Source organism: Antedon mediterranea, chromosome 9 (assembly GCF_964355755.1).
Source record: "Antedon mediterranea chromosome 9, ecAntMedi1.1, whole genome shotgun sequence".
Taxonomy (NCBI): Eukaryota; Metazoa; Echinodermata; class Crinoidea; order Comatulida; family Antedonidae; genus Antedon; species Antedon mediterranea.
In genome coordinates this window covers 21,889,822-21,915,538 of record NC_092678.1, presented here as the reverse complement: position 1 = coordinate 21,915,538, position 25,717 = coordinate 21,889,822, and the positions used below count along the sequence as shown (strand labels likewise).

The window sequence follows — 25,717 nt, the reverse complement described above, 5'->3', positions numbered from 1 at the left end:
CAATACATATATATACTATATAGCCTATTTTTACTTCCTTTTCCCTTTTTGTATTTTTTAAAATAATAATAACATAAAAAAAACCTTATATAAGAAGAACAGCAACAAATCGTCAAATTAATTGTTCACGCAATATGTTAATATTTAACATAATTAATGTTTTATGTTTTCATCACTTGGCGTATTCAAACTGTACACTCATTGTGCACACCTTCCTCTAACTGACACCCCCTCCCTCTCCTCCGCACTTCCATTTGTCCAAGACCATACATGGCCAGCTGCAGTCGCGTGCTCAAATTTTAGTTAGTGTTTACCGACCGATAGTGAGCTGTAGAGTCGCGTTTGTACGCGACTAAAATGATACTATAAAACTTGATCTAGTTTCAAAAAAATCAAAACGCCGATGACTAGAATACAAAACATAAAAGTAAACAATAAACTATACAGACTTGCAGGGATAAGTTTGAAATAATAGTCTATAAACCACCAGACGTCGTCGCTATGCTGTGATATCGGTAGGTATCACAATGTAGCCTACGCAAAATTCTAAAATGTCAATGTTTCATCGAAAGGTTAAGCCATTTTTTAATTACCAGTCCATTACAAACTTACTGAATAGGCAAACTAGTTATTTTTTTATATATCTACATAAAATTAAAAAATAATAAATCACAACAATGGCTTTTTTGTTTAATATTATAAATTATATTAAAAATTAAAATAAACTGAAAACAATGTGTTGTCGTCCACACGGGGATTAGATTGTATTACAAAAGGAAAAAAATAAAAAATTCGGTTGTAAGGTAAATTTTAATTATTTACTAATTAATTATTAATCTTCGGGATCTAAATCAATGCATTCTGTATGGAAATTATAATTATATTGAATACAATAGGCTCCATTGTTTTAATTAAAATTAAATGAATAAGTGAGAACTATTGTGAAATATGTACAGTCCTTGCGGTGTACTCTAAATACGGTAACTCGGTATTGGTTAATTCTGAACTTAGAAGAAGAAACATGGGTTTCATCTGTTTGATTTTCTTGGTTTGTTTTTCACTTGTCAATCCGGTGTACACGCAGAGTTGGGATTCATACATTGATTATTTGATTGCTCAAACTAAGGATGCAAGTGGTACAGAGCATGCTGATCAAGCCTGTATAATTGGTTTGGACGGTGGTGCGAAATGGACAACAGATGGCCATGCCAACGCCTACAAATTAACAACAAGTGAGGCTACTGATATAGCAGTGAGTTTCAAAAGTGAAGATTTCTCAGCGTTCATGGCAAGTGGTATACAAGCTGAGGGGGTTCAATACCAATTCTTGAGGGAAGACGAAGTGAACACAGGCCTACTTGTTTTGGGTAAACTGAAAGATCACGGAGCAATTACGATGCAGTCTTCAAAAACTGCCATAGTCATCGCACACACCATAGAGGGAGAAATGCAAGGAAACACAAATAAAGGTGTCGCAGTTATTGCTGAATATCTTGAATCCCTGGGAATGTAGTCACATGCAAACCATACTCAACGCATATCCACTACAGATAGGCTTATGCAGTATATCGCTTTTTTTTTTTTTTTTGTGAAAATGATTCATCTATCAAAACTTAAAAATGTAGAAGATTTGTCCTTTATGTACAGAAGAAGAAACAACTACACCATTTGCTAACGACGTTCCATCTTCGATATTCAGCATTGTGTACATTGTATACCACGAACCTTACAAGAGCAAATACAACATGGATGTGAACTATACTAATTGTTTATCGCCGTGGCTAAAGATACGGTACCGTATTCTAACTTCTGTTTACTAAAGGTACGGTAAAATTGCATTACGTCATAATCAGCCAATGGGGTGCTGGTACGTGTGTGACGTCATCGTATAAGGACTTGGGATTTTTTTTTCATATCGCGTCTGTTGTTGTTGGTTGTTGTATATATGTAGAGAATTCCTATCGGCGGCGCCAGGCTGCGTGGATGTGTGTGCTGCGCTGCAGATGAGGGTTTTATTTTTATTCCAAATGGCCTATTTAGGCCTATATTTTTTTAAAACTTTGTTTACAATGGTGACCATAAACAACAAGCAAATGCGGACAATAAAGGAGCCCTTAAATACTATGATTTAGACAGCAGTGTAGTCCCAGGGCTGACGAGTCACAGAAATCAGCGCACACATATGCAGCTGGCCACAGCCTGGAATCGCTTTCCCTTCTCTTTTAAAACGGTTTTCTCTATTCTAGAATTAAAATCAACATGGCTTTTCAATAATAATAACAGACGTAGGCTACATTTAGTTTTTGTCACACACGACGGCGATAATAGCGATAAATAAAGCATAAAGAAAATGCGGTTGATCATATGAAGATCGTTTAAAGTTTCTTGGCCTAACAACCTTGTATGACAGAAGAATTCGAGGTGACCTGATTGAAGCATATAAAATTGTTAAAGGTTTCGAGGGTGTAGCCAAGGATGACTTTTTCCAAATGAGAAGTAACATTAGCAGAATTACTCGAGGGCATCACCTGAGATTTTTCAAGCCTACTTTCCATAAAGGATTGAACTGTAGAAGACATACCTTCTCGCAACGAGTAATAAACCATTGGAACAGTTTACCAGCCGACGTTGTCAATTCTGAGACCGCTAATACCTTCAAGAATCGCATCGACACAATGTAGTTGATATGGGGTTTAAAAAGGCACATCGCCTAAACTTTCCCATTATAACTAAACTGTTTTCGCCATACCTCCATGGTTTTCGCGATATGAAAAAAATCCACAAAGTCCTTATACGATGACGTCACACACGTGCCAGCACCCCATTGGCTGGTTATGACGTAATGCAATTTTACCGTATCTTTAGTAAACAGAAGTTAGAATACGGTACCGTATCTTTAGCCACAGACGGACATCTAACCATTTGCTAACGACGTTCCATCTTCGATACTCAGCATTGTGTACATTATATACCACGAACCTTACAAGAGCAAATACAACATGGATTTGAACTATACTAATTGTTTATCTTCCTACACAAACGCACACACAACAGACGGACATCTAACCATTTGCTAACGACGTTCCATCTTCGATACTCAGCATTGTGTACATTATATACCACGAACCTTACAAGAGCAAATACAACATGGATGTGAACTATACTATTGTTTATCTTCCTACACAAACGCACACACAACAGACGGACATCTAACCAGTTTAGACTGACTTTATTATTGCGAAAATGCGATTGGTTTAATCATATTAGACCATCTTCAAATCATATAGGCCTAATCCCGACAATATACATAGAGTACATACACAAGAGCAGATGGTTACAAAGAGTACATGGCAATCTCAATTTGAATCAAGCAATTCATATAATCTGGTGGCGTTATGGTTTTTCTAGGTTACAGTAGGCTACTCCAGATTTTTTCTAATTCTCTGTCTACACTCACTATCAAACTTGATGTGACTAATATTGTTTCTGTGCTGGCATCTTGTGTTGTTGTAGTATGTAATTCTCTGTCTACACTCACTATCAAACTTTATGTGACTAAAAAAGTATGATATGCCCAAATATGGTAGTGATATGACGACATCATCGTGTCCATATATAGGCACGTCACATTTGATGTCACATAAAGTTTGATAGTGTTGACAGAGCTTAACAGAAAAGTGAATATTAATTGTGTTTGGTGATTAATTTAATATATTTATTATTTCTATAATAATAACGACGACTTTGTAATACAGTAAATTTAGTAAATAATTTGTAGGCGTATTTTGGTAATTGCTAATTATAAGCATGGTAGCTATTGAATTGACCAATAGCCGGTTAATTATTATATTAAAGATGTATTGTCCCACTGAAAAAAAAATTTTATTTTTTTTTTTTTTAAATATTCCATTTTAATGTCACATAATAGTTCTTCACTTTGACCAAAAATTGAACCTAAAATATATGTTTACCTAAAAACTGTAATTTAAAGCAAAAAATTATGAAATTGGCTGTCTACCAATGGGTTTTTGGTTGAAATTAACCGTTTATTTTGTGATTTTTATAACTGAAAACATTATTTTTACTACGAAAACAAAACGAACAAGGCCATGTACATGCTACAGTCGTGTGTGCTCGAAATTGGTTAGGCCCTATACTACTGGTACTGGTTTAAATAACCGTCTCACAGAGACATCTGGTAGCCATTGACTTAAAGTTGGCATTTGGATGTGTTACTTTTAAATGTACAGTATGAGAGTGACTACTACCAAATTGCACAGTCACAAAACAACTTATAAAACAGGTCATATATACAGTTAAAACATTGCTGGGAATTATACATTTTGTTGAAGCAGGCTCTAATGAAGTTGCATCTAGTAAGTTGACTTTGTTGTACAACTCTATCAAGTACTGATGGTATCTTCCGACCTCTTCGTTTACTTTGTGTTGTGTGAAAAGTAAGAATTTTTGTAGGATCTTCATTTTCTTTACTAATTACATGTCCGATCCAGTTGAATTGTTGCTTGTAGACATATTCTTCTAGCGGTTGAAAGCCAGTAATCTTGTAGAGATCGTCATTATCAATTACGTAACTCCAGTCTATATAGTTTTCATCTGTTTCTTCATCTGAGGGTCTACATGGTTTGGTGGCCAGACCCTTTGAAAGCCATTCACTAGCATTCTTCTTAGGAAGGTTTTGTATGTTGAGCGATATAATATAATTCTGTTTTATTTATAAACAATTTCAAATGGGAATGGGTTTATATGATTTTGGTATGCATCATAAAAAATAATCAATTAGGGCCCTATTGTTTTTTTAATTTTCTAAATTTAAAATTCAAGTTAATTCATTAAATCAGGAATATTTTATAATTCTCTTTTAATTATAAACAATTTCAAATGGGAATTGGTTTTATATGATTTTGGTATGCATCATAAAAAATAATCAATTAGGGCCTATTGTGTGAACACAATGTTTGAACTATAGGCGTAGACGATTTACACTGCACTTTATTTTCAGAAGAAGAACACACACAAATATTAATCAATGAATATTGTTCTCATCTGATACTTGATAGTGGATTGGCATCATCTTTTTAGCCGAACTTCCAACAAACAACTTATGATACTTCAATGATACAAATGTTCTAATTTCTATCAAATTCACAAACAAAAGTTAACCATGGTTACATTTCATCTACAAGTTGTGAGTTCTTTTCCTTTAAGCTCTGTTTACACTATGAAACTTGTTTGACAACAAAAGTGTGATGTGCCCAAATATGATAGTGATTTGCCCAAATATGGTAGTGATACAGTATGCTCAAATATGGAAGTGATATGGTAGAATCGTGACACATCCGGTATCTCCAAATATTCTTTTTTTTTATGAGTATACAAAATTTGTTTATGGTTTTTTATGCACGATTTTCAGTTTCAGTAATATTCACTGAATTTTTCATTTTACAAAACCAATTGTGAAAGTGTGTTGTAACAATATAGTAAGTAGTAGACTTGCCCCAAGTCTATTATCTTTTTTTTTTATTTATTTGTTTTTGTTTCGACCGCGATTTTTGTCTGAAAATACAAAATCAAGTAGTATACGTATGAAACGCCATATGTGCCAAAATATATTTTTCTTTTTCACTAATAATACAAACTCGCAGCGCATTGACGTAAGCGCGAGCAAAGGATTTGGAATAGTTGCTTGTAATTGGTCCACTTGCTTGCGTGATAACCACATCAATATTTTCAAGGCCGTTAACGACAAACGTAACACTATAAGAAATAATTCAAATGTTCATACAATTTATTTGTTCTTTATGCCTAATGCTATACATTAAATCAAAAGTGCATTGATACGACTGAATATGATTAAACTGATTATGTTGATTATTCATGAATAACAATGTCTTTGTTGTCATTTTTAGGTGATCATTTAGAACAAAATGATTACCTATTCTTATTGTATAAAATCTTTAATGTTATTCTTCTTTCTTTACACTTTTTGTGTAACATTTATCTCAAAAAGTTGAATGGCAATGATCACAAAAATGTCACAATATCTTTCAAATACTTTAACTTAGGCATCATAATAAGCTTTTCAGCGCGATCACTCAACCGTGACGTCATTTATACGCCATTTTATGAAATCACATTATCAATCATATCTCCATAATTCATTATCAGATATTAATGAAATTTATTACACGTAAACTTCAGGTCAAGGGTAAAAATATTAGCAAATAAAAACGCACGCGCACGTAGGGTCATGCGCGTGAAATCGCGCGTTAAAAATTTAAAAAACTCAAAATTAGGTTTTGATCAACTTAGAGCATAAATTTGCGTGTTTTAAAAAATAACTGCTCAAAAATGCGCACGATACTTTAAAATGTTTGTACAAATTGCATTCTACTCACCATCCTTAGTACATTCACTGAATTTGAGTCCGTTCCGACTTAAAATAACGCTATACGAGCAGGTAAAAAATTACAAAATACGCACATTAATAAAAGTGCTGAAAATGGTGAAAAATAAGGCATTTTTAAAATGAAAATAATTCTTCAGAATGCACGTTGACCCCCAATCTTTTTAACTTATTCTGGAAGCCATTGAGTTGTAGATATAAATTCATGTACACATTTTACGTACAAAATGTTGTGACGTCATCAAATGGCCTCTTGAATTTAAAAATTAAGTTTTTTCTCTTTCGTCATAGATTATCATATTCAACAGAGCGCACCTCGGTTATTTTGTGCCCGATTTTCGCTCAAATTTTAGTATATGATTGCTCAATTAATTATCTTTCTCATGAGTTGTCAACATTTTCATTTTGATGACGTCATCACGCGTAAAAACTTGAATAACGTAGGTCGTGTAAATTTACCTACACCGTATTTTTGAATATCTTACAGCTCTTCAGAATTAAAGGTTACCTTGATGATTATTATTTTGTTATGAAAGCTGATGAAATGTAGATATGAATTCATATAAAAATTAAGCCTATAGGATGTAGTTGAAGTTAAAAAGTAGTTCTTTTCTCCCTTTCGACAAATTTATACACATTTCAAAGAGCGCGCAGTGCGTTTCTACGTGCCAAATTTTCTTCCAAATCTTATAATTTTTTGCTCAATTCATTTTCTTTCGAAATTGTGATCTGCAAGTTTATTTTGACAACGTCATCATACCAAAAAATTAAAACATGTTGTGGTTCCCGTAATTTCACCTATGTTACACTGTACAGTACAGTATATAGATATACAGTGAACTGTACCGTATAGAGTATATAAAAAAAGACCCCATTTACACTTCATCGACGATTTTATGACACATAATAGGCACCAATCAGCATCATAAGCATATATGCATCAGGTAATAGGATTGCCTAATCAATATTTTGCGGTCTTATTTAACGTACCTGCCTGTTTTTTCACGCTGCTGCTGTTATAGCTAGTTCTAAGGACGACAGTTTTGCGAAAATGGAAACTCCACTATAATTTATTGATTCCAGCTGCTACAGTAGACCCAAAAAACGTCTGGGAAAAGAGTCTATTAGGACATGTCATGCTAAAATTACAAATCCCAAAGCATTTCTGGTATATTCACTGTCAGATATTCATTGAATTATTATCGAAACAGTCCATTAAAGTTTGTGTTTGTAATATAGGATATAATACTTCACACTTGAAATATCTAGGGTGATGAAGTGACCGCCAGACTTGACCTTAGCAATAAAATTAAAGTGACAGAAATTGAGTATTCACTTCTGTAACAAAAAAATAATATTTATTCACAGCCTATAAAAAGAGAAAAGAAACCCAAAAACCATTGTCTGACAGACAATTTAAGTATTTGTTGCTTTAAATTACACTTTTTCAGGTAAAATAACTATTATGTGAAAATAAAGACACATTCAAAAACATTAGAAATAAAAAATATTTTTCAATAAGCGAGCAGCGTTTTTTGTAAGAAATATTTCTTGTTTAAATTAAATATCAGTAAAATGATCACCTATAATTCGTCAAAGTGATCAATTCAATTATAGTTTCTAATTTGTTATTACAAATTCAAAATTATTTCTCATAAAAATAACAAATACGGTTAGAACAATGGCTTGTTTGTTTATGCTAAAATTGTAATATATAGATAGTAATGAAAGCCACTCCATTAGGATCGTTACAAAAAGATCAAAATAATAAAATTATCATAAATCGCATGTTTGTTGTTTATTCTAAATAAAAAATTTAATATAATAAAACAATTAGCATGCGTTACTGTATACAGTTTGCCGAATTGCATAAAAAATGCATAATTATAAATTCCATACGTTTATAAATGTAATAAATAATGTTTAAATAATTTTAATGGCTGAAGAAAATGTATAAAAGTGATGAAATTGCAAAAAAATATGTTCATTCCTTCTACAGTGATAGTGAATATAACTCAAAGTTGATTACAATTCTGAACTTAAACGATATAATGGGTTTCATTAGTTTGGTTGCCTTGGTTTGTCTTTCACTTGTTAACCCGGTGTACACGCAACCATTGACTGATATTAATTCATGGACTGATGCGGTGATCACTCTCAGTTCGGATCTAACCGGTGCGTATCATGCAGATAAAGCCTGTATAATTCGCTTAGAAAACGGCAATTATTGGGAACCATTACAATTCGATTCTAGGACGATTGTACTAAAGGGTAGTGAGGGTGCGAACATAGCGGAGTATTTTAGAAATGAAGACTTAACAGCGTTTGAGTCAAGTGATATACAAGTTGGTGGTGTCCTATACACATATGAGATGCACGAAGTGAAAGAAGACGGCACATTACTTGTTGGGGGTAAACTGGAGAATCATGGAGCAATATCGATGCAGTCCGCAAACACTGTTATAGTCATAGCCCATACAAAAGAAGGAGGTAACCCACACTACACAAATATTGGTGTGGAAGCTTGTATTTCTGTACTAAAACACTATAGATTTTAATAACGTGTACATCAGTATACCCGAGGAGACTGCATATTTGCTTTTTACTTGCGTTATGTTGTTATATGCGGCTTCTTGACGTACCGTAGTGGTTATCACGTCTGCTTAACACGCAGAAGGTCCCCGGTTCGAGCTCGGGCGAAACCTTTTTTTTTAAACTTTATGGTGAAGAGTACTGTATATACGCAATATTATATAGAGTATATCTCGTTTTATTACTCGGGGTACCTGAGTCTGGACTCTCTCATCTTTTCCTCTTCTTCTTCCATCCGGACACTATTGAGTAAAAAGTGCGACTTTTAAAGTACTACTCCTCCCTTATTCGTTTTAGTATTGAGCTGGGATTTAGCATTAATATACTAAAGGGACATGTCCTCAAATCTATAGAGCCGGATTTTTTAATTTCAAACCGGATGCAGCCATTATCACGTCTCGAAGATGGTACCGTATAGCCGTATTTGGTAGCGAGGTTATTGATGTGTATGTGACGTTACATCCGGTCTTATGACGTCATTACAGCTTCTTTTGCTGTACCCCGAGTATCGCTCATTCGTGCTTGTTCATTTTGTGAACACAATCTTTGAACTATAGACGTAGAAGACACTGCACTTTATTTTTAGTCCAAGAACACACAAATAATGATCAATGAATATTGTTTTCATCTTGACATGCTTGATATTGGATTGGCACCATCTATGGTTCTCTATATAGGCTACTATCAAACTAGTTTGAAAAAAAAAAGTGTGAAGTGCCCAATTATGGTAGTGATGCTCAAATATGGAAGTGATATGACATCATCATGTCCATATATAGGCTAGTCGAAACTCAACAACTCATGTTACTTCAATGCTGAGTTGGAAAAGCGTTTTCAACTCGCATAAACAAACGGACATCTATCATCATCAAGCCAGTATTAACAGACTGTACTTTGCGTAGGCCTACAAATAACTATGGTTAGATGGTCATAACTTCAAGTCTGACAATTACGTTTTGTTGTTGTAATTTAGTTTACGACCATAAAGCAAAATGGTAGATGAATGAATCCGGTCACAAACTCTTGAAGAAACTCTTGAATGATTATATCTCCAAAATAGTTTTCAACTATATTCCTTTTTTATTATTATAAAAATTAGTTACACCCATTGTCAATGGGATCCCTGTTTTTACAGAACCAGTTGTGACAGCTTGTGTAACAAATGGTACGGTTTCACTTTAATAAAAACTTATTTGCATGATTTTGTTATTAATGTTTATTTTGGCATTTCCATAAGTTCATATAAAAACAATTGAGAAGAATTGTTGTAGTAATTGGAATTTGTTAATGTTACATATTAGTAAGTTCCCCTTTGGTTTTTTTGTTGTTGAAATAATAAAGTTCATATCTGCACACTTGAAGATCTTCGCATGATTAATAACCCCCTCTCACTAATCAACCGCGGCACCCCTTCCACCCTCAATTGCAGCTGATTTGAAAATTATGTCGTTTAGGCTACTAAAAGACCAAACAAATGTAATACAAGAGAGGAGTGAAATTAATTAATTTCATCCTCCTTCATCATAAGCAATCCGCTGAACATTGCACACTCTGAAGGTTCTTTACTCCATGTTCTGACTCAGTGTCCTGATCTCAGCTTACCTATTGACAAACTAGACAAACACTATTTGTTCAACGTGGCATAATAATACCAAAGTACTGTTGAGTACTATTGTAAGATATATTATACTTGTGTGTTAGCGTATATCGTAGGGAGTGGCACGGTACTATTATACAACGTGGACAATAGAAGGCATTTACTTAAGGTCAATCACAATGCTTAGATTATCCGGTTGTCCTTGGGGTGCTTGTTTATACCCTTCGTCGAAACCTTGAATGAGGAGGGGTGGACAAGCCTAGCTTTGCACTCAATTGGTTTACACTGTTTAAATCACACTTTAAGCACACTCCCCACCCCTTACCAAAAAAAAAAAAGAGAGTCTGACTTCAAAAACAAAAATAATAGTACATTATATTAATATTTTAGCCACTTTTTATCAACGGTTTGTGTTGTTGCTGTGCTTATCTGTGTATTTTTACTGTTTAGTTATATAGGATATATATGCCAGTTTTCAAAACAAATTTCTGTTAATTGTAACAAATAATTGAACAAAAAATAGGCCTACTGTGAGAATCATAACTACGATTATCCAGATTCTATATTTTCCGTGGGTACACCTAATTTTAGCTATAGGCCTCTTTTCGGACATTCCAATTCGGAGACGTTAACTTCTAGTATGAGAATTTTCTGATATAAGTAGGCCTTGTATATACATTCGCACCGAGACAATCAAATGGACTTTGGTCAGTAGTATGAAAGTTAAAGCGTGCAATTATATACTAACAAAACATTATATGTGATTATACCAATAGAGACAATATAATATCTCTATGTTATACCACGTCAAATGTCTTGGTAAACGGTTTTGTTTCCGTTTTGGATATTTTGTTTAGTATGAATAGATTAATAGACAATTTTATTTTGTTAATTAAAGTTGCGGACCAAGGATTTGAATTAGTGGGCGAGGCGATAATGTTTAAATAACTGAACTGAACCTAACGTCCTAAGCTAAATGTATGCTCAAACCTCCATGCTATTAGTTCACCATAATCTATGATTACATTGATCATGAATGAAACCAAAAGTGCATTTTCACTGTTTATTTGGTGTTTCTTTTTCGTCAATTATCTTCCGGTTTACTAACGTAATTTGTAATTTCAAGTTTCGGTATTCATAGAATATACAAATAAATCACTATTAAAATATTGACATATTTTCAATATGACGACATAAAGTTTGTTTTCCACTAAGCGACTTTATTCAGGTAAATCAAATGCATTGGTGTACGCATGCGTTGTCATATTTTCATTTATTTTTTGTGAAAAATTGTCGATCAATCAGCAGAGCAGATGATATATCGCATATTGCGGTAACAACTGTTAAATAAAAGATCCAAATAAATTTGTTTATGGGCCATAGTATTATGAATTATGAATATTGTAAATTTAAGATGTTACGTTGAAATGTGATTTGATTTTTTTGTATTTTTAATTGATTATTAACTATGTATTTTTCAAAATGTACTTGTCCCCCACGTGGGATGAATTGAATTGAACAAAGTATAACAAAACACGCTAACTAATTGTTGCTTTTGTAATTATTAGCATACCGCCCTCCTCTTTTGGTAAGGGTCTTGTTAAAAATTATACAAATTAACGTCTGGCATAGTCTGTAGTAATGTTTTTGTTGCATGATGCTCCCACCCTACCCTGTCTGCCTCTGCATTAGACTTTAAGGCCTTGGTTTCACGTGGTTAATAATACCAATAATAATATAAAAAAAACGACATTAAACTCATTGTTCGTACATTGAACTTAAAAAAGAGACAATAACTAGACTTTGGGCAAGTCTGCTGTCGGACAAATAGGCCTATCCACATTGGTAACATGGGCCTATAATTATTATGGTTTTATCGTCTTATTTGACACACGGATTTGATTAAGCACACTTTCTAAATATGCTTTTCCACACCCATGGTTTAACTATATACTTGGCATTTAATATAGGCCTACAGCAAAACAATTTACAATAGAAAGAAAATAAATAAGACAATGCACTTTATTTATAAAACATTTTATTCTTATTACTTACTACTATCGCAATTATAATTATAAACAAAACAATAATCAGGTCAGTCATGATAGATTTGTTATTTACGCAGAATAAATTCCGTATTTGAGTTTTTGTTCCTTTCTAAAAAATCTAACATTCAGTGATACTGAAAGCAATACCATACATAGAAGCTATTAATACCATAAAAGGCAATTTCAATAGTAATATACAACGGCGTTAATGTACCTTTTGCTAGTGTAATATACGTATACAAATATCAATTTACTACAAGAAAAAAAACCCCAAACAAATTGATTGTCATAATCTGACATATAAGATACATTTTTCTATGTTGAGATCATTATAATCCATATGAGCTGTTAACATTAATTAAAACAAAATAAGTATCATCATCACGTGTATGCCTACTGGCCTAATCATATTCTGTTCTAAATATTTTATTTAATTACTAAAGTATAAGACATATTATACATACCATTATATAAAGTATGGAATAATGATATCGTTAACACAATATTAAAATATATAAGTAAATATAATATCTATGTAGGCCTATGCTGATATCATTATCTATCATTACAATTAATTAAACTCATCATTACATATCCCCTCTACTACAGTATTGAAATGCTCACCAGGATCAAACTCGAATTAGGGCCTATAGTGTTTTACATTTAACCTATATTCTATTCCGTATAAATTCTATTCTAACACAATAATGTCTATATTATATACAGTGACTTAAGGATATAGGCCTATACACAGTTCATTATTCCGTTTGCGCATGATCAGCGTCAGCGTCGTCTACTACCACTTCGTTTTTTTCTGTGTCGTCTGCTCCAGTTTTCATACTTTGTTCATTCGGTGACGTCAGTGTACTTGTAGTAGCACATAATGGTGCGTTGATAACAAGAACGCCATTTTCTTGCAGGTTTGATCTCAACTGGTTGACATCTGCGTCAGACGGCAAGGTTAACCATTTCGTAACTTCTTCATGCAAGAAGTGTCCGTCACTCTCCTCAATTTTCTTTGCATGAACTTTCAATTTGTGTTCGTCAATGCTGACATTCACGTGTTCTGGTTTAAAACGTTTCATTGGCAGTTCAACGTGAAATCCACTCTTGGAGTCTGGTTCTGGTGGTGGTGAGGTAGTGGTCATGATCACTGAATCTTCTTGTTCAGGGTTTGCAGGAGGTGGCATCGTGTCAGATTGAGATTGTTCGTCCTCTTTTTTGTCGGCATTCTCCATCGACTCATCACTTTCAATTGATACTTTTGCCGATTTCCTATCTGAGGTAATCGACTCTGGCTCTTTGGTGGTTGTCTTAAACGGTGCAATAACATGCAGAGTGCCATCCCGAGACAGACTTGATGTCAACTTGTCTGTCTCAATGTTTTCTGGTAAGCTATACCATTTAAAAACTTCAGAAGAAGCTTTTTCTGATTTAGCATGGATCTTTAGACGGTCTTCATCTAGTGATACGTTAATTTCGTCAGGTTTAAAGCCTGACAAATTGAAACCAACGTGAAATGTTTCTCCCTTTTTTTGACATGCTGTGTTTTTCGTTGCCGCCGCCTCACATGTATCATTATTCTTTCGTTTTCTGTTATTCTTTCTGTCATTTGTATCAAATGAATCCAGCATCAGGAGGAACGTTGGAACCGACCTGTTAGCAAAACGTCCCAAGCCGAGCCAGTCTTCTGTTGATGATGGTGATCTCCATGCCGAATTGTAGAATCCAAGCTCTGGTTCTCGTCGGCAACACACTGCTGGTCGGCGCTGAACAAAACTTGGCGAATATAAACTGAACATTTTTCCAATGTATAGTATTCTCTTTGCAGTCAATTTGTTAATATTGTGTTTACTTTTTTCTGTTTTAACGATTAATGCCTAACCCTTCTCATTGTGGTTATTTATATTCTCGCCAGCTTCCATATTAAGAAATATCGTCACACAGCAGAAAACTCGGGAACCAGGCAGAACCATCTAGAATATTCTGTACCATAGAGGGCGGATTTACAAGCGATCTAAAAATAGATCAAAATAGTGCCCTCTATAATTCTCGACCAATCGTGATGATTCTTCGACTAGTTCCCGATTGTTCTACAATTGTGGCGAATGTAAAATCAGACTATATAAGATAAGTGCGAAGCCAGGGATTTCATCAATCGCAAACAAAACGACCAAGAAAAAGCTACCAGTGTGAATTTATTTGTTAAGATGTTCAGTTTATATTCACCAAGTTTTGTTCATAGACCAGTGCACAGCTGCTGTCGGCGAAGGGAACCAGGCTTTGGATTCTACAATCCCTGGACCCTATCAGACGACCGATTCGATAGACATTTTCGTAGAAGCTCAGTTCCGACGTTTCTTCTTCTGGATACATTTGATGGGAAAGAAATGAGACAACATAAGAACGATGCATTGAAAAAGAAAAAAGCAGCATGCTGTCCTCGAACAGAAGAAGGCAAATTTCACGTTGGACTAAATTTGTCAAACTTTAAACCTGACGAAATTGACGTATCACTAGATGAAGACCGTCTGAAAATCCATGCTAAATCAGAAACAGCTTCTTCTGAAGTTTTCAAATGGTACAGCTTACCAGAAAATATTGAGACAGACAAGTTGACATCAAGTCTGTCTCGGGATGGCACTCTGCATGTTATTGCGCCGTTTAAGACAATCACCAACGAGCCAGAGTCGATTACGTCAGATGCGAAATCGGCAAAAATTTCAACTGAAAGTGATTCGATGGAGAATGCCGACAAAAAGGAGGACGAACCATCTCAATCTGAGATGCCACCTGCCAACCCTCCTGAACAAGATGCCGTGGCCATGACCACCTCACAAAATCAGGAACCAGAAACGGACTCCAAGAGTGGATTTCACGTTGAACTGCCAATGAAACGTTTTAAACCAGAACACGTGAATGTGAGCATTGAGGAACACAAATTGAAAGTTCATGCAAAGAAAATTGAGGAGAGTGACGGACACTTCTTGCATGAAGAATTTACGAAATGGTTTACCTTGCCGTCTGACGCAGATGTCAACCAGTTGAGATCAAACCTGCAAGACAATGGCGTTCTTGTTATCAACGCACCATTATGTGCCACTACAAATGCATTGACGTCACCGAATGAGGAAAGTACGCATAACGGAGCAGACGACACAGGAGAAAAAGAAGTGATAGCAGACGGCGATGATGCTGATCATGCGCAAACGGAATAATTAACCATTTCTGTAAAATAACTATTAACTTCATTAGACATTTGCATAAACTGAACTTTTCAAACATTAACGTGATTATGTCAGCGAAATAAATTGTATTTTCATTAAATTAATTATTTTATATTTATCTATTTAACTTTCATCAATCGTCAAACCAGGTATGCTGTCTGTCTGTCTATTCTGTTATTATGCATAATACATTTAATTTAATAATATTAACTATGCTATGTGTCTTATAAATAAGTAACAAATATGTATTTTAGAAACACGTTGCTTTGTTTTTTTGTCGCCGGGCCAACCAGTTACGTTAGATACATCTTAACGTGTACATGTTTTCTTTATAAGCTTATTATAACATAAATTGGAATAATATTCAGTAACTTATAAAATTACTTGATCAAAATATTTTGTATATTGAAATAAAAATGTATTGAAGAATAAGTGAAAGTTTTTTATGTAATGGTTTTTATATCTATCGAATCAACCAGTTTCTGTATTTTGTGTACGATTGTTTGACAGTAGATTGTCAGTGGTTTCTGATATTCAAGAAAATAGTAATGTCGCCCTCAATTGACTAAACTTAGAACTCGCGGTGTAAATTTGTAACGCATGGGTGGGTTTGGTATAAACAGTAAACAATTGTACAACTTTACAAGGGATATCATTTCAAGTTTATTTTCTGCATTTCAATATTTCACGTGGTATTTTGAAATGGCTTACTTTACTAATGAATTAGAAAATGTTCCAGTTAAAATTCCAAAAGATTATCTACTTGAGCAAGGTGCTACTTTTAAGGTAAATCAAGGTTAAATAATATTATTGTCACTACTGTGTCTGTGTGCTAGCTAGGCTAGGCTTACTACTATTACTATAAAATAGTACTTATCGTTAGCTAGTGAGCCTATATATGGTAAACCATAAGCAATGATCACCCCCCTTCCTCTGTTGCCAGCGTGCATCGTGGTGATCGGTTGCCGTATCCCCTCCACATCTATCTACCACCAGCCATTCCATACATGGCCTCATTTGTGTAAATTTTAAAGCACCCTAATTCTATATATATTTTTTTGCATAACAGAAATAATCCATAGACTATATTTTCCAGAATTACTAGAAAGCATTTTTGTGTATGAATTGTATTAATTTATGTTTTTATAGTACACTTCCGAAAATGTGGCAGGAAAGGGGTACCAACATGAGCCCTCTGAACTTACCCTTGAGGGATGCAATTGTACAGTGTTATCATGTGGACCAGGTTGTACATGCATTCAATTCTACAATCCCTGGACCCTATCAGACGACCGATTCGATAGACATTTTCGTAGAAGCTCAGTTCCGACGTTTCTTCTTCTGGATACATTTGATGGGAAAGAAATGAGACAACATAAGAACGATGCATTGAAAAAGAAAAAAGCAGCATGCTGTCCTCGAACAGAAGAAGGCAAATTTCACGTTGGACTAAATTTGTCAAACTTTAAACCTGACGAAATTGACGTATCACTAGATGAAGACCGTCTGAAAATCCATGCTAAATCAGAAACAGCTTCTTCTGAAGTTTTCAAATGGTACAGCTTACCAGAAAATATTGAGACAGACAAGTTGACATCAAGTCTGTCTCGGGATGGCACTCTGCATGTTATTGCGCCGTTTAAGACAATCACCAACGAGCCAGAGTCGATTACGTCAGATGCGAAATCGGCAAAAATTTCAACTGAAAGTGATTCGATGGAGAATGCCGACAAAAAGGAGGACGAACCATCTCAATCTGAGATGCCACCTGCCAACCCTCCTGAACAAGATGCCGTGGCCATGACCACCTCACAAAATCAGGAACCAGAAACGGACTCCAAGAGTGGATTTCACGTTGAACTGCCAATGAAACGTTTTAAACCAGAACACGTGAATGTGAGCATTGAGGAACACAAATTGAAAGTTCATGCAAAGAAAATTGAGGAGAGTGACGGACACTTCTTGCATGAAGAATTTACGAAATGGTTTAACTTGCCGTCTGACGCAGATGTCAACCAGTTGAGATCAAACCTGCAAGACAATGGCGTTCTTGTTATCAACGCACCATTATGTGCCACTACAAATGCATTGACGTCACCGAATGAGGAAAGTACGCATAACGGAGCAGACGACACAGAAGAAAAAGAAGTGATAGCAGACGGCGATGATGCTGATCATGCGCAAACGGAATAATTAACCATTTCTGTAAAATAACTATTAACTTCATTAGACATTTGCATAAACTGAACTTTTCAAACATTAACGTGATTATGTCAGCGAAATAAATTGTATTTTCATTAAATTAATTATTTTATATTTATCTATTTAACTTTCATCAATCGTCAAACCAGGTATGCTGTCTGTCTGTCTATTCTGTTATTATGCATAATACATTTAATTTAATAATATTAACTATGCTATGTGTCTTATAAATAAGTAACAAATATGTATTTTAGAAACACGTTGCTTTGTTTTTTTGTCGGGCCAACCAGTTACGTTAGATACATCTTAACGTGTACATGTTTTCTTTATAAGCTTATTATAACATAAATTGGAATAATATTCAGTAACTTATAAAATTACTTGATCAAAATATTTTGTATATTGAAATAAAAATGTATTGAAGAATAAGTGAAAGTTTTTTATGTAATGGTTTTTATATCTATCGAATCAACCAGTTTCTGTATTTTGTGTACGATTGTTTGACAGTAGATTGTCAGTGGTTTCTGATATTCAAGAAAATAGTAATGTCGCCCTCAATTGACTAAACTTAGAACTCGCGGTGTAAATTTGTAACGCATGGGTGGGTTTGGTATAAACAGTAAACAATTGTACAACTTTACAAGGGATATCATTTCAAGTTTATTTTCTGCATTTCAATATTTCACGTGGTATTTTGAAATGGCTTACTTTACTAATGAATTAGAAAATGTTCCAGTTAAAATTCCAAAAGATTATCTACTTGAGCAAGGTGCTACTTTTAAGGTAAATCAAGGTTAAATAATATTATTGTCACTACTGTGTCTGTGTGCTAGCTAGGCTAGGCTTACTACTATTACTATAAAATAGTATTTATCGTTAGCTAGTGAGCCTATATATGGTAAACCATAAGCAATGATCACCCCCCTTCCTCTGTTGCCAGCGTGCATCGTGGTGATCGGTTGCCGTATCCCCTCCACATCTATCTACCACCAGCCATTCCATACATGGCCTCATTTGTGTAAATTTTAAAGCACCCTAATTCTATATATATTTTTTTGCATAACAGAAATAATCCATAGACTATATTTTCCAGAATTACTAGAAAGCATTTTTGTGTATGAATTGTATTAATTTATGTTTTTATAGTACACTTCCGAAAATGTGGCAGGAAAGGGGTACCAACATGAGCCCTCTGAACTTACCCTTGAGGGATGCAATTGTACAGTGTTATCATGTGGACCAGGTTGTACATGCATTAAAGCATACGGACCAAATTATGATGACAAAGGTCATCTTCTCACAATAACATCAAACTCTAGTCTTCCGTACATAAAACCAATATTTGAATGCAATGGATCTTGTCGCTGTGGTGACACTTGCATAAACCGCGTCGTTCAGAATGGTATTGCTATCCAGCTCGAAGCTTTTATGACAGAAAATAAAGGATTGGGTCTGCGAGCATTGCAAAACATTGGAAAAGGGCAGTTTGTCTGTGAGTACGCTGGAGAAATTTTAGGACATTCTGAAGCAAAATCAAGAACAGATGTAAAAACTATAGACGATATGAATTATCTGTTAATTTTAAAAGAGCATGCTGGGAAAGAAACAAAGATTACGTTTATTGACCCGACATACATTGGTAATGTTGGACGGTTTATAAACCACTCATGCAATCCAAATTTAGAAGTTTTTCCGGTTCGAGTTAATAATGAAATCCCACGAGCTGCTTTATTCGCCAAATATGACATCAGCAGTCGAGAAGAGTTATGTTATAGTTACCATGGTGATTTAGAACCGACACAAAATATACAAAATTCAAAACCATGTTATTGCGGTAGTGACAAATGCCGAAAATACCTGCCTCATAATTTATTAGCGTTTTAAATTACTGATTTATAATAATATTTAAATGTTTTATGCTACAGTACAACTCAATGTATAAGCTTTATTTTTATAAATTAAAATCTGCTACAGTAATGAATTGTTTTCAGAGTCAATAATATTATAAATATCAAGAAAGTAAAACAATACAACTGAATGTTCTCATATTATAGCATTTTTTACCCAAGGATAAATGGGCTGGTCCTATTTGGTCTAGCTCCTGCGGGGAGACGTATTCAATAGTGACACGCAATAGTAGAGTATATCATCCGTTGTGAGTTATGCGGACCCATTATAACTATGTTACACGGTTTCCAAGTTAAACACTCTATTGCCTTTGTTGAAATCGATTTTATAACTTAAGACATAACAGAGATTGTTAACAATAAAAGCATTCCTTAATATAAACTATACAATCAATATCATGTACATTATTGTAGCTCCTTAGTTGATTATTATAGTTTAAATAGTGTGTCACATGACCATTCATTATTTGGTTCTACCTACATGATCATTTCAATTTCTGTTCTATCCAGAATAGACTTATTGCACGTAATTGTCATAAAAAACATTGGAATTAATTTGTTATAAAATATCAATTTTTTAAATAATAACATTCAGATGCATGAAAAATACCCCTTATAATTACTATATAATTTTTCTGATTATTTTATGAATTTTTTCAGAGAAATACTTTTCACTTCAGCACTGTTCGCAAAACTTTTTGTGAACTTAAGTCTTTGAAAAACTATGACAGTCTTAAATAAGTTAACACTTTTAACAGTAACTAACAAAAAATAAATGTTTGGAAGACATTGAATTTGCGTTTTTGTTTTTATGATGAGTCCATTACCGGGGATGCTAAATTTCTGTCGCATCTTCTGGTAAGTGGTCAGCTACGCAACGAACCCCAAGATTGTAAGCGGAGCTTTCTTCGTCATTTTGGCTTCTAGCAGCACAACGATAACGGTAACAATACGACTAGATGAAAACAGAAAAATTGTAAAAGCAAAACCACCACACTGAGCCATATGAACTCCAACTTGGATAACCTTTGCATTGAAAACGATTCCCCTTTAAATTATTTATTTTTAACCTGCAAAATCAATCATTCACCCCAGTACATTTAGCTAGAGCTTACCTCGTGGCACATAAAAGAACCTCCCTTTTTCACTCGATTCGCACCCGTTTGAGGACCAGTCTAAAAAACATACAATTGTAAAAAAATTACTTTTATACCAACAATAAATAAAATTCGAAGAACCAATTCAAAAGTAGTTCTCGCAAGTTTCACGCATTACAACCGGTGTTTTAGGTCTCGCGCATACATGGCTATTTCTCAGGCATCCATAAACTGTTATTTTGAAATTAACTTGCCAATTTTCATTTAAAAAATTATTATTTGCAAAAGCATATGTTTATATGCATTTTTATGGTCAATATAGCACAGAAACTGAGGCTGCTTTATTATGCACTTTCATACTGTACATGTACATATCGAATGGTTAGTCTGTGTAGTGTTGCCATGCATGTTATTAAAGCAGTGATCGTTTATGCAATACATTCTGTAATCTTTTATCTGTTTCTGTAAACTTACAGGATTTTTGACAGAATCATTGGTATGCTGAATGGACCAGCGATCTGACGTCCATTCCCATACATTCCCTATTGTGTTGTACAAACCAAATCCATTTGGTTTAAATGTATTAACCTATGAAAGAAACAGAAAATAAATAAATGCATTTTTTTCCACATTATATAAAAGTTTCTTTGATATTTCTGTATATTGTGTCCCAATCCAAAATATTGCTACCCATATACTCATAAACTTCATTAAGAATAATAAAAAAAGTGGATTGCATAATATGCATGTACACAAATTTTACACTTTTAAAAATGCACACATTAAAAAAATAAAATAGATTTTAACTCGTCACTTTGACGAGTTAGTCTATCGCACAACGCATCGTAACATGCACAGGCTATTTATTAGCTTAGTTTACAGTAGGCTAGCACTCTTGTACGATGGTACGATTGTATGAACAGTCAGTAAATCATTGTCACATATGTGTATCTGCTGGCTAAGTTACAACACAACTGCTTTCGCCATTTTAGAGATCTGCAACCAACAACAAATTATCCAAAATATCATGATTGACAATAATAATAGGCTATCACTCTACTGAGAGCGATAGCCTAATTAGGGAAAATGTTATGTATTTCATAAATTCTGTGGATGCGCACATTTTGCAGGTACGCGAAACATCTTATTTGACAGGATTCAAAAGATGCAACTCATGGTCTTTAAATAATGCAAAAACCTCTCACAACATTGTTACCTTACCGGGCATGTGCCTATGTAGCCATCTTCAGCAGTGTTTGTTGTTGGGAAAGTTCCTTGCCAAATGTTTGCCATGTGATCATTATTTGGATTAAATTTATTTCCCCAAGGAAATAGTCTGCAAAGTTAAAATAAGGTAACACATAAAACTATTGAGGTTTATCATGCTCCTGAAAGCCTCCATTCCCCGAGAGACCAGTACAAATATTGAACCCTCTGGCATTGCCTTTTTCCTGTAGTTTAGTAGTTCAAGTCCATAGTATTTTTCAGTAAAACAGGTAGCGCAAGGGTCTAGAAGTGGCTTAGAAATTTATCGTTTGAAAAAACGATAAAATCATGAGAATTTTACCTGTTTTCCAAACCCCCTCTAGCAGCATACTCCCATTCAGCTTCTGTTGGTAGCCTTTTTCCAGACCACTTACAGAATTCATTGGCATCGGTCCATGAAATGTGAGTGACTGGATGATTCAGTCTACATAAAGAAAGTAAACACAACAGACATTACCTATGTAAAGAAATGTATTTTCTAAAAAAATCTCACTCTTCTCATTCTTCAGATGAGAGGTTAGGTTGCTGGTCAGTCTATGTACCCAAAAGATGCCTCCTGCAGCATTACTAGTAATAACATTATATATACTAAAATATACCTTTTAGTGATGTTTGAATCAGGCCCTTCAGGGTGTCTCCAGTCAGCCCCTTTCACTGGTAGCCACCATGGGGCTGCTGCAACCTAAAATACAATAATACTATAATAAACCAGGACACTGAGCTTGCCTTGCCAAGATAGGAACTGTAACAGTCCTTGAATTGGCTGCGACAAATACCAACAGTACTGTACTATGTATGTGCGCAGTGTCTGTTTAGGGGTGGGCACTGATCGTGTCGCAGCCACAGATAAACCCTTCCATTCATTTGTTATGAGTGGTATTTTGGGAAGTTGTGCAAAAAAGGTGGTTACTGCACCGTGCAACACCCAAAGAGAATATTATTATTATCCAACACACTGGATATGACCACGCCAGGTCAGGGACTTTTCAATTTGGGCGAACGTGCACTATATTCATGTCCATGTAGGTGGTAGTCGACTGGTCCACGGATATATGAGTGTTTTGATTGGACATGGACATTCATGTCGACAAGCCAGTGAGTGTATTATGACGTAATGACCTTGTAAGTGCATGTGGTGCTATTCCATTGGGCCAGTAGTGTCAGTTCATGGGCTTGGCCAGGCTATGTACTGTATAGGCATAGCCATAGCTTAGGCCTAGCCTAGATCCTAAATTGCCCAGAATGAATTCTGGTGTCCTAGGGAAGATGGATGCCTGTAGGTAAAGAAATGAATCTTAGAATCTATGGTCTCCTCAAATAGAGTGAGTCAAGCTTGATTCCCACTAGGACGCAACGCAAGGACTTAAGCACAACATAAGTGATTTGATCAATCACAGACCACAGATTATTCGAACTGTCGCTTGTCATTGGTCAACTCGCTTACGTTGTCCTTACAGTACACCTTTCCGTTGCATCTTAGTGGGAACCAATATTAAACAAACTTACTGCTTGCACAATATCTTTCTTAGTTTCTTCACTTAAAGCTATTTCCACAACAAAAGAATCTCCAAACCTCTCTGCCTGAAATGATAAAATATAATAATCTACATTTAGTTTTAAAAAAAATATTGTTTCTGTGGTGGCATTTATGATGAATCTTGTGTTGTATGTTGTAAATAATGCTCTGTCTACACTATCAAACCAGTTTGACAAAAAAGTGTGATGTGCCCAAATATGGTAATGATATGCCCAAGTATGGTAATGATATGCCCAAGTATGGTAATGATATGCCCAAGTATGGTAATGATATGCCCAAGTATGGTAATGATATGCCCAAGTACAGTATGGTAATGATATGCCCAAGTATGGTAATGATATGCCCAAGTACAGTATGGTAATGATATGCCCAAGTATGGTAATGATATGCCCAAGTATGGTAATGATACTGTATGCCCAAGTATGGTATATGGGCACAACACATTTTGTTGTCACATAAAGTTTGATAGTGTTACGTAGACAGAGCTTTAAAAATGTTGCTGGTGGTGGTTATAGTGTATTTTCAGATATTTTGTTTGAATTTTTTCTTATCAGTTTGCGAAGTTGCATGAATAGTAATTTGGAATACAAATACGAATTATTTTTGACATTTGGCATCATCATGACGGTCTGTCCTAGACTGATTTACTCTGAATCGCAGCCACTCGGTACTGTACCAGTCTGCCATTGCTAGCACGTTCCTTTTGATTCTGCGTTATGGTATTAAGTTGAAATACAGAAAAACTATACTAAATGTCTACTAGAAACAGCATTGACTAATTCCATACTATCTGCAACAATTATGCACTTGTCAATTGTATGACCCACTATACTACTCCTGGGAAAGGTGCATCATTTACAAATAATTATTGACGCATGGGTGGGCAAAAACATAGATGGTACGTCAAATCAATGAACAATGATGGTGTTTTAATGTCTGTCCCTTTACATTAGTATCTATATACACTATTATTATTATTATTATTATTTATTCAGGCAAAAGATATATTTTACAAAATATAATACAAATCAAAAAATTAAACAAACACAACGCAAAAGAAAACATAAAATCATAGTTACTAGCTGCCAGGAAAGCACAAAAGCAGCCTAAGCCAGTCACCAATTAGGTGTGTACCTCCAACCAGTGACTAATATACATAAGTTATTATAACAAATTAATATAAAAAGAAATATGAAATAGTAACACACATACATCTGTTAAATACTGAGTTGCTTGGATAAACCTCATAAATTCTGAATTAGTTGTTTCATATATATCTGTATAAAATGAATCAACTGTAACCCTTCTAGAAGGACTTTCGCCGTCGAGAGGTATGATTGCACGATCAATACCCATTGTAAATGTTCCACCTTCTATATAAACCATTTCATTCCATCTTTTTGAATTTTTATTTGCTTCAGAACTGTACTTTAGGGCTGGGTTTAGCTCGGGTCCATCATTTTCTCCAATGTTATGCTCAGGGGGCCTAGCGTCCTGTACCTTCGCCGCCGATGTCTCATCCTGTCCCTCGCCAGGATGTTGGTCAACAGGTACTTCGTCCTGGTTCTTTACTAAATTCTCTCGATTCAGTGAAGAACACCCACAGTCTTGTTCTTCTTTTGAATTAGTGGCATCGACATCTGTAAGCACTTCTGAAGAATAAGCATTTACGAATAAACAGAGTGAAAATATAGAAAACAACAAATTCACTTTTATCGTGGAGGCTGCCATCTTTGTTTGCAATTTATTTACAGCAAGAGGGCGCTGTGTAATGTTTTGGGAACTATATTTTTATTTACATCATTTAGAAAAGCAACAAT

General features: G+C 34.7%; 7 protein-coding genes across 7 annotated transcripts; 5 read left to right on the top strand and 2 right to left on the bottom strand.

Moving 5' to 3' along the window:
• The first annotated feature begins 1,021 nt into the window (after positions 1–1,021).
• On the top strand, positions 1,022–1,513 carry LOC140058322 (profilin-like). Its single transcript, XM_072103886.1, has one exon. The coding sequence runs from the start codon at positions 1,022–1,024 to the stop codon at positions 1,511–1,513; it is 492 nt and encodes a 163-aa protein (XP_071959987.1).
• A 6,962-nt stretch (positions 1,514–8,475) lies between these two features.
• On the top strand, positions 8,476–8,982 carry LOC140058321 (profilin-like). The gene has a single exon (XM_072103885.1). The coding sequence runs from the start codon at positions 8,476–8,478 to the stop codon at positions 8,980–8,982; it is 507 nt and encodes a 168-aa protein (XP_071959986.1).
• A 3,729-nt stretch (positions 8,983–12,711) lies between these two features.
• LOC140058965 (uncharacterized) lies at positions 12,712–14,540 on the bottom strand. The gene has a single exon (XM_072104758.1). It carries the CDS (start codon positions 14,461–14,463, stop codon positions 13,420–13,422), a length of 1,044 nt encoding a protein of 347 aa, XP_071960859.1. The 5' UTR covers positions 14,464–14,540; the 3' UTR covers positions 12,712–13,419.
• Positions 14,541–14,789: 249 nt separating this feature from the next.
• Positions 14,790–16,268, top strand: LOC140058948 (small heat shock protein p36-like). Its single transcript, XM_072104743.1, has one exon. It carries the CDS (start codon positions 14,872–14,874, stop codon positions 15,877–15,879), a length of 1,008 nt encoding a protein of 335 aa, XP_071960844.1. The 5' UTR covers positions 14,790–14,871; the 3' UTR covers positions 15,880–16,268.
• Positions 16,269–16,590: 322 nt separating this feature from the next.
• On the top strand, positions 16,591–18,864 carry LOC140058320 (small heat shock protein p36-like). Its single transcript, XM_072103884.1, has 2 exons — positions 16,591–16,674; positions 17,038–18,864. Exons 1-2 carry the CDS (start codon positions 16,591–16,593, stop codon positions 18,079–18,081), a joined length of 1,128 nt encoding a protein of 375 aa, XP_071959985.1. The 3' UTR covers positions 18,082–18,864.
• LOC140058319 (histone-lysine N-methyltransferase SETMAR-like) lies at positions 18,790–20,053 on the top strand. The gene is made up of 2 exons (XM_072103882.1): positions 18,790–18,873; positions 19,237–20,053. The coding sequence occupies exons 1-2, from the start codon at positions 18,790–18,792 to the stop codon at positions 19,972–19,974; spliced, it is 822 nt and encodes a 273-aa protein (XP_071959983.1). The 3' UTR covers positions 19,975–20,053.
• On the bottom strand, positions 19,954–25,660 carry LOC140058917 (formylglycine-generating enzyme-like). The gene is made up of 8 exons (XM_072104706.1): positions 25,110–25,660; positions 23,867–23,941; positions 22,960–23,042; positions 22,662–22,784; positions 22,316–22,430; positions 21,569–21,682; positions 21,113–21,172; positions 19,954–20,952 (listed from the first exon to the last, which is right to left on the bottom strand). Exons 1-8 carry the CDS (start codon positions 25,626–25,628, stop codon positions 20,833–20,835), a joined length of 1,209 nt encoding a protein of 402 aa, XP_071960807.1. The 5' UTR covers positions 25,629–25,660; the 3' UTR covers positions 19,954–20,832.
• Between the last annotated feature and the right edge of the window lie 57 nt (positions 25,661–25,717).